At 58.1% G+C, this 12482-nt stretch overlaps 2 protein-coding genes across 4 annotated transcripts in view; both read right to left on the reverse strand.

Moving 5' to 3' along the window:
• IP6K1 (inositol hexakisphosphate kinase 1) overlaps positions 1-6162 on the reverse strand; it is a 34257-nt gene extending 28095 nt beyond the window's left edge. For 2 of the 3 annotated variants that reach the window (XM_042823516.1, XM_042823514.1), the window contains exons 1-2: positions 5773-5827; positions 1515-1614 (exon numbers count right to left, since the gene is read on the reverse strand). The gene's annotated coding sequence lies outside the window, so the exon portion shown is untranslated. Of the gene's footprint in view, positions 1-1514; positions 1615-5772; positions 5828-6119 lie in introns of those variants that run through there. The other variant, XM_042823515.1, reaches the window with a different exon arrangement.
• Positions 6163-6802: 640 nt separating this feature from the next.
• CDHR4 (cadherin related family member 4) lies at positions 6803-11872 on the reverse strand. Its single transcript, XM_042823702.1, is given in 18 exon segments — positions 6803-6858; positions 6926-7041; positions 7602-7637; positions 7711-7850; positions 7922-8124; positions 8197-8341; positions 8479-8618; positions 8687-8902; positions 9159-9261; positions 9383-9533; positions 9611-9776; positions 9856-9992; positions 10063-10166; positions 10676-10771; positions 10870-11118; positions 11206-11447; positions 11565-11664; positions 11666-11872. Coding segments are annotated over 18 exon segments (2553 nt in total). The 5' UTR covers positions 11819-11872.
• Positions 11873-12482: the final 610 nt, after the last annotated feature.

Raw genomic sequence — 12482 nt, forward strand, 5'->3', positions numbered from 1 at the left:
CAACGTCCCCAAAAGTAAGAATACTTGAAGACAGTCACATTTCATCTTGGCAAAACCTGCATGTTTGTGATTAGCCTGGTGTGGAGTTTACACACAAATCACAGTCTGGAAAAGTGAAGTATTCCTTCTGTTAAGAAAGGAGCACTGGGAGGGCCTTCCAAAGCTCCAGGCCTTTGCTAGTTTTGCTACAATCCACAGTACTACAACACAAGGGAGCAGTTACACTTCACACTCTGCAATACCTTCAGTGTCTTCATCCTAGCTGTTCTTCGGTTGTTTCTCCACACAGGACCATGCAACCCCCCAGGCCTCGCTCTCAAATCCTTCCTGCTTTAAATAACTCACTGACATCTGCAGACACTGCTGTGCTGATTCTGGTGCTCGAAGCTGCTTATCCCTGTCGTTAGCTGTAATGAGATCACAGCCATCTCCCCACACACGCTCAAGCAGCTTGGGCAGTTCAGTCAAAGGATGCAGAACAAGCAGCCCTTACCCTGTCTTAGTGCCCTTCCAGTATTGCTAAATTCACTTTGTGAAATGCTTGAAAACACTTTGATACCAACAGGTAACCTGAATTCAAGTTGATGTGCTGTTCTTAAATGGACAGCTTTAGGAAGGGGGAAATACAACTCACTATACAATACAAGGGGGAAAAAGAGCAACGTCACAGCAGAATGTAACAGCTACACAACTGCTAGTCTTTAAATAAGCACCAAATCTGCTGCAAGTCAGCAGTGACAGACACAGGAGCATCTCCAGCAGAGCCACCACAACACTCCTCTCCCTCGAAGGCAGTTGTGGAGTTTGGCATCCTTGGTTGCACTTCAAACCAGCAAACACCACAAGTTCCACAGCCCTGAGACCTCCTCACCAAAGAGGAGATCTGTGCAACACAACCACTACCTAAAAACGGGGCCTCCTGAGGTCAGTCAAGCCTGGTGGTAAACCGATACTTATAACACAGTGCTACTGAGTCGTATCTTCGTTAATGAAGAACTGGTGGAAGACAGCAGGTATGCCAGAGCCTCTTCTAAATTCAGAAGAGCACAAAGTAGCCTCGCAGCATGGAAGACCAACACACCAAGCTATTGTACTCCACCAAACTCAAAACAGGAAGGAGAGGGTATGAAAAAAAAACAAAAAAAAAGACAATAATCAAATCCTGAAATCAGTATTAAGGTAACACAGCTGCATTCAGCCACCAAAACAGCCAGAGTTGCTAATGCATGACAGATTCAGCTTCTAAAACCTGGCAGCTTAGTTCTTATCATAAAGAATTGTGTCATTTAATTGATAAAGTTAATAAATAGTGAGCCTTTCATTCCCAGTTAGTGCTTTTATGGGGATTCCTGTAGTTTCCTCTGAAAATAAGAGCATCCTTCCCAGAAACAATATCTACACATACCATAAGGATACAATTACAACACGAGAAGTATAAAAGCAAGCAACTGATTTTTCTTTGCATGATATTTAATGCGGCTGCATTTGTGTTCAGGGCAAAACAGAAAAGTTACCTTAGAGATGTTACCCAAACTCTCTCTGTTGAACAGTCACCGGGACGTGGAGCCAACCTCCTGCAACCAAGAGGGCGCGGGGTGCCAGAAGCGAGTCAGCCTGCAAAAGGTTGTATGGAAACAAGTTAACGAGGAGCATCAGCCTTTGTTTAGATCTTCACCTGCTTCGTCAATCCACAGCGTTTGAGATCACACCCTCCTTCAAGGCTGGGACCTGAATTCAAAGCGAGCTCCTTTCAGGACACAAATACTCTCACGTACTGATCAGGGCTCTGACAGCTGCTCTTAATTAATTTATAGGGGCCGCTGCCCCCCAAATGACTCCTCCAGCCATCAGCTGATCGTTACCAACCAGCAGGTGAAGCAAAAGAGAGCGCACGCCCGCTCTTCATCTGGCCTGGTTCACAACACTGCGCTCCAGTGGATATTAATGAAGAAAAAGTATGTATTAAATGGTGGCAGCTGACCAGGAACTGCTGCAGCCCCTAATACCAGGGAGGTAACTTCTGGCAAAGCAGCAAGACAGCTGGTAGAGGAGATAACCTTTCCAACTACAAAAGCTAAATCAGACACAGCTTATCTGTCAGAGCTCTGAACCATGCTTACTAACATCCCGTCAGGACAGGCAAATTATATTCCAACTTTCTTTACTGCGTTTATCAGATTTGGTTGGTCCTGATCTTCTATTAATACAATTATGGCAGTTACGCCCATGCTGCCTTTAAACAGAACCAACTGCAGTCGTGCTAACAGTACTGTGGATATCGTGATACGGAGGCACCTTCTGATAGAGAACCTTATCTCCTTGTTCTGGAATAAGTGCTGGAACAGCTGCCCAGAGGGGCTGTGGATGCTCCATTCCTGGAGGTGTTCAAGGCCAGGCTGGATGGAGCCCTGGGCAGCCTGGTCTGGTATTAGCTATGGAGGTTGGTGGCCCTGCGTGTGGCAGGGGGTTGGAGCTTGATGACGCTTGGGGTCCCTTCCAACTCAAGCCATTCTGTGATTCTCCCAAGAGAATGGGATAACATCATTCCTTGTAAGTGAAACTGACCATATACTGACAAGGGTTATGCAAAACAACAGCTTAAGCATGCAAAATAACAGTTTAAGCTCAGCATGCTTGTTTCACACAGTTATTGCCGCTCAGAATACATACAGAAAATAAAAAGGCAAATAACTTGCTCCCAGGTACTACCTGCACCTGAAAGGAACTACACAGGAAGCACAAGCACCCCAACAAGACAATTAGGAGAATTGCATCCATTAGAAAGTGCATCTACTAAACCAGCATGCTGGGAAAGCCAAAAATAACAGCTGCTGCCACATCAGAACAGCTAAAGCACTGTGTACAGGCAATGCCTGCAAAACAGAAACTAAGCAGCCATGCAGACACTTCCTCTTCCTCCCCCACCACCCTTATGACAGCAGCAACAAACCTGAGATTAAACACTTGCCAGCATCCTGCTCTGCATTCCTGTCACACCAGGAATACAAAAAGGAGACTGCCAGCTACTGCTATTCGCATCTGAAGGGTCCCTTCAGTTTACAACAAGTCATGTAAATAGTCAACCTGATTCTTGCAGAGGTTTCTGTCACATTTTCTTTGTTCTTTTCACTCCTTCCTCCAGCTCACCCATCTCAGTTATCAGGAGGGAACTCCTTGCATTTGGTAGCCCAGCTTTTAATCCGTTCTTTCTCAAAGAAAGAAGCCAGAAATTACAGACATTCCTTTTAGCCAAGTCATACAGCACAGACAGAGTAAGGGCTCTGCTGAACTGCCACACATCTGCAAACGTCACAGGTCAAGTTCAAACCTACACCCTGCCCAGCACCACAACTGGACTGACACTGCCAACAGCAGAGAAAAAACACTCAGGCTGCAGCTTCCTGCCAGCAATAACCTGCAGCCTTCCAACACTCTGCAGCCCAGCATCACCACTTAACTTCGCTGTGTGTATCAACCATCCTGAAGCTAAGTGATGGTGGATGGATTGGGGGAACCTGGTCGCAGTGCGTTAAGTGCCTGGGTTATGGCCCAAAGAAGGTCTTCACCAGACATTCTACAGCTTCAACCAAGAGATGTGCCTGCTCAAGAGTAAAGGCCGTTCATATTGAACTTCAGGCTTAACACCCGTGCTTCTTACTCGAAACACAACCCACGAGACAGCATGATCCACCTCATAACCCACTCACCAGTTCCACAGCAACCTCGAGAAACAGACAAATAAACGAAGAGACATCTCAAACACAATCAAGGTCTATACAGGCCTCTGGTGATCTATTAAAGCAGGAGGCTGCAAGCAGATGGTCAGCAGGCAGCTCCCAGCCTGGGCAGGGCTCATCACCTCACGCTCATCGCGCTTCACAAGGTCACGTTTTCAGAGGTTAATAAATGTAATAAGTGCCACACGTGGGCGAAGGAACAAGAGAAGAAAACACTAGGAAGCTTAGCATAGACAAGAATAGCATGGAACTGCATGATTAAGAACAAACTATAATGCTTGTCGGGGAGGCTAATTAGCTGATTAAGGCTGCAGGTACAACTTCAGCTAGGGCATTTTTTGACCAGAGTGCTTGCTACTTTAACCTTGACTTCACAATACTGGCAATGGAAACACTCAATTCTGTTGCCTTGTACAATCTGCCACTCGAGGGGGGATCCCCCAGTGCACATCTAATCTTGATTTTGCCCTCCAGCATATTTTGAAAATAAGGTCGTGCCCGATATTGCCATCCTTATGATGAAGCAGATCATGCTACTACTCACAAAAGCAGGAGGAAAGAAGTTTGGTCAGGGTGAATGTCTTTAGTTCCCTGGTCAAACTGGTAAGGCACAAACAGCAGGGAGAGGGCATGACCCTCCTGTTGGCTGCAGGCTTTAATTATATGAGCTCAAAGCAATAGGAGCTACGTGGAGAAGGTGGCACAAATTCCCAGTGACTAGAAGCAGATCCTAGAAACCTCTCTCATCTCACCAGTGATTCACGCTCACTTGCTCTTTTTCAACATCAAAAACACACAAAACTGCCACGAGGGACTTGCTGGATATCCAGAGCATCAACCACCCAAGGAAAAACACGTGCTCAGAAGAGGTCCCTATCCTTCCCAGTCCTATGGTCTTCAGAGATCCCACTTACAACACTGCATATACTGACTTCTGCCTCAGGGAGCCAAAGCTCACTTCCCCTGCTCTACCTGAAGTCCTTATTAGACAGGAAGCAGAGGCCACGCCATGAAAAGGACACACCAAGTCAGCCCCATAGGCTCTAACCAGAATGGAACAGGTTGCTCATTTAAACACCTGGAAAAGGTTGTGGTGAAAAAGCTAGGATGAGAATGAAATACTTCCTAAAGCTACTGGATGAAAATTTAGCAATAGGAAAACTCAAAAGACAGAAAACATGAGCTTTATGCAGTTGACACATCAGCCCTGTGATGTCTTGGTACATAATGAGTTCACACTTAATCTTTTCAAAGTGCACCACTGCTTCCAGCTCTAAAGTAGGGCACTTACCCCAGGGCAGTGCTAAGCTAACCCAGCCACAGGGAAACACCCCTCAACCTCAGTGACAAGGAACTGTTATGTAGGATTAAGATGTCCCACAGTAGGCCTGTTTAGGTTAACAGTGATGACACCTAACAAATGATGCATCCAATTCTAAATCAAGCTCCTGACAGGCTTTCAGGAAAAGGCAGCTTGCCCAAAGCCTCAGCCCAGCAACGTACATCCAGAATAGAGTATTCTTCTACCTTGAAGCCCTGACCGTTAGCACACAGATCAGTCATCTGGTCGGACACGTTGCTTCAACAGATAAAGATGTTACAGTGCAGTTCTTTGTTAGACATGCCGCCAGCCAACCCAACACAGCCCAGCCAAGAGATGCACACCACTACGGCATCATACAGCGCTCCGTTAGCAAAGCCCAGCCCCGGGATTCAGAAACACCGAGCTGGGACAGCCGGCTGTGAAAGGAAGAAAGCAGAAACACGCAGGACAGGCCAGCACGACAAAAGCAGCACACAGTGAAGCACGCCGTTGGGGGCTTTGCTGATTCAGAGCTCTAAGATGGAGGGGCACGGAGCCTCGCAGCAGCTCGGATACAAAACCGAGCCCATCCCAGCCGCGCTCACACACACACACACACACACGCGCACTGGGCACGGCGGCCGCTCAGACTCGCGGATCCCCGAGCACAGCCGGGGCAGCGCCGGCTCGACGGGAGGAGCGCTCAGCTCGCTGCCCGCGCCGCTCCCTCACCATGCCGCTCTCATGGCACCGCCGCGCTCCGAGGGCTCCTCGCCGCACGCAGCCTCTGCAGAAGGAAGGGCACAGAGGGAGGGCCGCTAGGGCTGCCGCCGGGCTTGCCGCACGCCGGGATCCCCCGACCTCCAGCCCCAAACAGACCCGGCCAGGCTCCTCCCGCCGCGCCCGGACCCTCGCCCGGACCCCCCGCCCCTCCCCGCTCATCCTCCACGCCGCCGTGCCGCTCCCCCCCGTCCCATTCCAACCCGTCCCGTTCCAACCCATCCCACCCCATTCCCTCCCCTTTCTCCTCACGGGGCCGTGCTCCGTGCCCGGCCCTCAGCTCAGCCCGCCTCGCTCACCGGGGCGGCTCCGCCTGCCCGGCCGGGGGCTGGCAACCCCGAGCCCCCAGCGCCGCCGCCCGCTCCCCGCCGTTCGAATCAACAACAAGATGGCGGCCGCCGAGGGGGCGGACCCCAGGGGCGCGCCGTCATAGCAACCGCGCCGTCCAACGCCCGCCCCGCCGCGCTCTGCGGCAATCAGCAGCCGAGCCCCTCCCGCCGGGGCCGAAGCGGGCGCGTTGATAGGTCGGAACAGACGTCAATCAAGCCTAAAACCGCCCCGCCCCTTTCCGAGCGCGGACCGCCTCCGGATGGCCGCGCACGTTAGGCACACGTGACACCCCCCGACGGCCCGCCTCCCCGCAGGGTGCGCCGTCTCATTGGCCACCAGTGGGAGGACGCCAGACCAATGGGCGCTGCGCAGCGAGCGCGGGCCGCGGTGGGAGCCCTTCTGTGGGCACGGCCCGAGGAGCAGAGCGCGGCGGCCCCGCGGGAGGGCGGCCGTCCGGGCACAGTACCGCCCCGTGGCCGCACCTCGGTTCTGCCCTCTCGGCTCCCACCCGGCTCCGCTCGAGGCGCCGACCTCCCCCCGCTTCCCCAGGGCGCCCCGCGGCAGTGACGGTGCGGTGCGCGGTCCGTGCACTGTTTAATGTCTGCGCCCCACGTACGGCGGGCGCTCGGGATCCCCGTCCCGCGTGGGGTGCTCAGATCCAGCGCCGCGCCCCGGTGACGCTGTTGAACAGATAGTCCCTGCCGGTCCCTGCGGGGGGAGCAGCGCTCAGCCCGTGCCCTCGGCCCCGTCCTCTCACCCGGGGCGCGGCGCTCACGTGGGTCGTGCGCGCGGCCGTCGAAGGGCTGCGGTGCCGAGAGGGACGGGCTGCGGGCGGCCGGGCGGCTCCGCTCCTCCTCGCGGGCGCTGCTCTGCGCTGTCGCGTCCCGGGAGCTGCGGGGGAAAAGGGGGGAAGGGAGGGCGCTCCTCACCCGGGAGCGCGGGTCCCGCCGGACGGCACCCCGGGTGGCTCCGAGCCATGCGTGTCACCCGGAGGCTGCTCCCACGCTCCCGGCTCCGTGCCCATCCGTGACGTCGCGTAGCGCTGGGTTATGTAGCTGTAGGCGGCCGTCGGCCGCCCCGAAGGCTGATGTGGCTCCTTGTCGCTATACGGGTGCCTGCCGTGGGCTGGGATGGCTCTGCCGCCCCTCAGGCTCTCCCTCCGCAGCCTTTCAAAGCTCCTTGTCACCCCTTTCTCCAGCCGGTGTCAGGAACAACCCTCGCGTTGCGCTGTGCCACCCTGCACAGTTTCTGCCCCCAGCCTGCCAACTGGCACAGCCATTCCCTGGTAAAACCGCCATCCCTGCACTCGATGCTCCGTGCCCTTACTCTAAAGCAGAGGCCGCTCCTCAGAGCAACTCCCTGGTGACATCAACATCCCCTCCCCAAGTGCCACGTCTCCCCACACTGCTGCAGGGACACCACGGGAGCCTTCACCACTGCCCAGCACCCACCTCTCACTCAGAAGCACCTTGCTGAGGTTTCGGCTGCTGCAGGAAGAACAGAAAGCAGCCCTGAGCCACCACCTCACTGTGCTGTGCCACTCTGTGGGCTGGGGCTCACCTGCGCAGCACACTGTGTGCCATACACCACAGGCTGGCCAGGAACAGGGCGCTGGTTGCAGTCAGCACTGCCACAAACCAAGCTGGTGGGAGCCAAGTCAGTTCCGTCCGCCTGACCACCAGTGGCTCCTTCTGCAGCGTCTGCACAAGCAGAGGTGAGGAGCCAGGTGGTGTCCCAGCCTGAGGCACCCAGGCCATGGAATGCTGCTCACCGTGTGCAGGGTGGTGGTGCTGGGTGGCACTGGGGTGCTGCGGGGTGTGACGTGCACCACCAGTGCCAGCACGGTGCTGCGGCGTGGGGACCCACTGCTGCCCCACACCTCCACCAGCAGCACAAATGTGCGGGGCTCAGCCAGGCCGGAGGGGATGTAGGATAGCATGCTCCCCTCCTGCCGAAAGTGCCCATCCTCATTGCCTGCATAGGAGGGTCTGCTCAGCACCTCGGCCATGCTGAAGAGACAAATCACGGTGCTTGGCTGTTCCTTACCTCCGACAATGGCATAGGACAGCGTGGTGCCCTCCGGGTCCCCACTGCACACCAGGTGGGTGACAGGCTGCCGGCTGCCTGTCCCAGCTGTGATTCTCAGCTCCTGCACCTCTGGGTTGCACAGTGGTGCCCGTTGAGGCATGGCCTGCCGGGAGCAGAGGTGGCTCAGCTCCATCCCACCCGGTCCCCGTGGGTACCTCCAGCCCAGAGCCACCCCTGGGACAGCCACAGGGATGCAGCACAGCATCCTGCACCGGTGGCACCCCGGCATCACGCTCACACCTGCAGGCGCACGGCCACATCACACAGGCGGCTCCTCCGGTTCAATGGGTCCAGATCATTGTGGGTGTCCGTCAGCCGCACCGTCAGCCGGTAGCCAGCGCGCCGCGGGGGGCCAAGGGGCCCCACCACACGGATCTCACCTGTGGGGTCGTGTGAGCTCTCTGGTACCCGTGGGTGCTGTGGGGCAGGGGAAGGGCTGAGCACTCACCGGTGCGTGCATCGATGGAGAAGGGCTGTGCAGGGCCAGTGCCCCCCTCCAGGCTGTACTCGAGGCTGTCCGGTGGGCGGTCACGGTCAGTGCCAACCACGCGCCCCACGATGCTGCCAAAAGGTGCTGTCTCTGACACGGCGAAGATGATGCCATTGGGGCACTCCGGTGTGAATTCGTTGACGGGTATCACTGTCACCAGCACGGGTATGCGGGCTGCACAGCACACAGCAGCTCAGCTGTGCTGGCACCATCCCATGGCACACACTGCACTGGGCACGCTGCATAAGGACACTGGGACGGTGCCACACTGGTGCCTTAGGGGTTGGGCATCACTGGGGCCACAGGAGAGGAGCATTTCCTCCGCTGTGTGTTGGTTTGGGGGTCAAAGGGAGCTTTGCACATCTCTACTTTGACCTTCCCCAGGGCGAAGGGGACATGGGCACAGGGTGCAGGGGATATGGGCACTCACTGCTCCTCAGAGGCTGTCCCCCGGCTGTCACCACAATGGTGGCCGTCAGCTGGAAGCCCATAGCAGCCATCGCCTCGGTGTCATAGTCCAGAGTGGTGTTGACCTGCCAAGCCATGGTGTCCTGTAGTGCTGGGCATCCCCCAGAGCCACAGCCTGCCATGCCACTGGGTGCCAGAAGGACCCTGCTCCCCCAGTGGGGGCTCACCAGCTCTGGCCCCACACACCTTCAGCTGTGGCCCCTCCATGTGGAAGAGGGAACGAGAGCCTGGTGGCCCCTCCAGCGTGTAATGCAGGGACCCGTCATCGCCAGCAGGGTCAGCGCACCTCAGTGTCACCAGCGTGCTGCCAGGGGACAAGGTCTCACGCACCTGGGACCTGTGTGGGAGTGGCTGCTGCTCAGCTCCAATTCCCAAGCACTGTGGAGCATCACCCTCAAAACCCTTGAACCATACACATAGAGGGCTGGCACACAGGATGGTGCCCGCTGGTCTGTCCCCCTCACGGTGACATTGAGCACGATGGTGTCCTGGTCAGAGGGCTGCAGCGCGTTGTATGCCTGGATGAGGAGCTGTGCACCGGCCACCTCCAGCCGACGCGTGCTGCGGATCTCACCCGTCACTGCAGGAGGTGGCACAGCCTTGAGCCGAGCACAGGGCTGGGGACAGGGCAGCCACGGGGACCCTGCCACCATGCTCACTTTCATCGATGGTGAAGAGCGCTGGTGATGTGGGAGCGAGGATGGCATAGCGGATGTTGGCCCCGCTGGCACGGACCTGCGTGACCACTACCAAGGGACCAATGCCCTCCGGCACCACCACGTCCTGCTGCGGAGCACTGCAGGCACAGCGGGCAGTGTGGCACAGCCTGGTGCTACCAGCACCCCCACCCACCCAGCCTCACTCACAGGATGGTGACACGGGGATGGCGCGATGGCAGCACTTCCACCGTCACGACCCCACTGCAGTTCTGCCCATGCCGATCCATCACCTCTATCTCCAGCCTGAACGTCTGCGAGCAGCACAGGGGTGGCTGTGAGACAGCCAGGAGTGACACTGCCATCAGGGATGGAGATGGGGACAGGAATGAGGACTGGGATAGCGATGGAGTTGGAGGATAGGGATAGGATGGAGGCAAGGATGGAAATGGGGTGGGGTCAATAATGAAGGAGGAGACAGGCATAGGAATGGGGAGGGAAACGGGCAGGATAGGGACAGGGATAGAGGCAAAGACTGGGGATGGAGAAGGCCACAAATAGGGCTTGGGTTAGGAATAGGAATGAGAGTAGGGATGAGGATGAGGGGACTGGCATGGGGATGGGAACAGGGACAGGGATGAGGATGAAGTCAGGAATGCAAATAGGGGCAGGGATGGGATACAGAAGGGGACAGAGCTGGGGTAGGGACAGCAAGAGGAGAGCTGAGCATGCCTGGGGTCTGCCTGAGGGGACCAGGACACAGGGCTGTGTGTGGTGCCAAAGAGGCGGTGACGGTGCTGTCAGAGTGGGGACTCGTGCCCACCTGGGTGTCCTTGCTGGGGCTGAAGCCATCATCAGGCGCCAGCACCAGGCCCTGATGGGTCAGCGTGAGTGGTGTGCCACTATTTCTGAGCTGGAACTGTCAGAGGAGAGATGAGAATTCCATCCCTGTGCCTGGCTGTCCCCAGGGTCTGCTCCCTTTGGGAGGCTGTGGGACACGGCACAGCTGGCACTCACCATCAGCCCACCCGGTGGCTGCGCCTGCACCGCATACAGGGGCGCACGGGGTGCCACGCCTGCTGACACCTGCACCACGTCCCCACCAGTGCTGGCAAACGGGAAGCCACAGCGCAGCGCCTGCCCCGATGTCACCCGCACAAACAGCTGCCCCGTCACCTCCTGCTCGCCAGGACAGGCAGCGCGCAGCACCAGCGCGTACCAGTTCACCCGGTGGGCATCGAGCTCTGCGCCGGCACGCAGCGTCACCTGTGTGGGGACACGGTGCTCAGTGGAGGCACGCTGCTCAGCAGGGTGCCACGCGCTCCAGCCCTGCTCCCTGCCCCCCAGCCGTACCTCCACCCTAAATGAGGAAGCGGGCACACCATCGGCACTGATCGCAACGGGGTTGAAGGGGTGGCTGGGATCTGCGTTGCGTGGGGTGACACTGGAGCCCACGGGGACAGAGGACTCGACGCGCTGCAGCGTGACTTGGGGGCTGCTGCTGCCATTGCTGCAGGACGCAGCCACCTCGGCCACGCGGGCGCCCGGTGCAGTGTCCTCACTCAGTGTCACTATGCGTGGCAGGTCAGGCAAGGCTGGCGGGACACCCCAGGATTGGCCTCGTGTGGCCGCTGCCACCAGCAGCTCGCACAGCTGTGTCAGGGAACTGGGTCCTGTCCCCATGGGGGTATGGGTGGCCCCGCCGCTCTTACCTGCCGACTTTACAAAGGTCCCTGCAAAGAGCAGAGTGTCACTGCAGCCTGCCAGGCTGTCCCTGCAGTGCCCCAAGGGTGCCTCGGAGACGTCCCCAAGATACCCCAGATGTGTCCCAGACTCTGAAGCTGCCACCCCCTGTGCCTATCCTGGGGTGAGTAGCCGGGGGCACCCGGGGCACCCCGTTTCCCGTCCCTCTTCTTTTAGTTCCTTTGGGTGCCGTTGAACTCCTCAGGGTGCCTACCTGGGGCATGGAGGAGGAGGAGGAGGAAGGTGAGGTGTCCGTACGTGCCCATGGCTTGGCAGCTGTTTGGGACAAGCCGGAGCGCGTTGCCACGGGAGTCGGGCACCACCCATGCCCGGCGTCACGCCGGTCACCGCGGCTCCCAGCCCAGCCCCGGGGTGAGAGGGGGTCAGGTCACGGCCCTGCTGAGGCCGCCGATCCACGCCGCGCCTCGGGAACCGGCAGAATTACCGGGCGGCTAATTGTAAACCTTCATTAGCAAACTAGAGCGGCTAATAGCCGGCAATTAACAGGCGCTGGCGGAGCGCGGGCGGGCGGAGGGTCTCCGCTCCCCTCCCGCTCGGAGCCCGGCGCCCGTAACGGGGCCGCCTCGCCCCGCGGGTCGTGTCCGGGCGCGCCGAGCGGGGCCCCGGGGCGGCGGGCGAGGCGGGGCGGTGCCGGTGCCGGTACGGCCCGAGCTCACGTTACGGCGGTCCCATTGGCTGCGGCAGGCGGGGCGGCGCCGCGGCGGGAGGCGGCGGGCAGGGCCGGGACTGAGCCGCGCTCCGCTGCTCCGCGGGGCCGCGGCCGCTCCGGCACCGGCACCGGGAGCGGGGCCGGGCCGGGGATGCACAGCGCCCGTCTGGACGGCGGCCTCGGGCAGCGCCGCGTCGAGCCGGTGAGTGCCGCGGGG

The sequence above is a fragment of the Centrocercus urophasianus genome, unplaced genomic scaffold (assembly GCF_019232065.1).
Source record: "Centrocercus urophasianus isolate 14NV4802_14NV808 unplaced genomic scaffold, USGS_Curo_1.0 seq_22, whole genome shotgun sequence".
In the NCBI taxonomy this organism is placed as follows: Eukaryota; Metazoa; Chordata; class Aves; order Galliformes; family Phasianidae; genus Centrocercus; species Centrocercus urophasianus.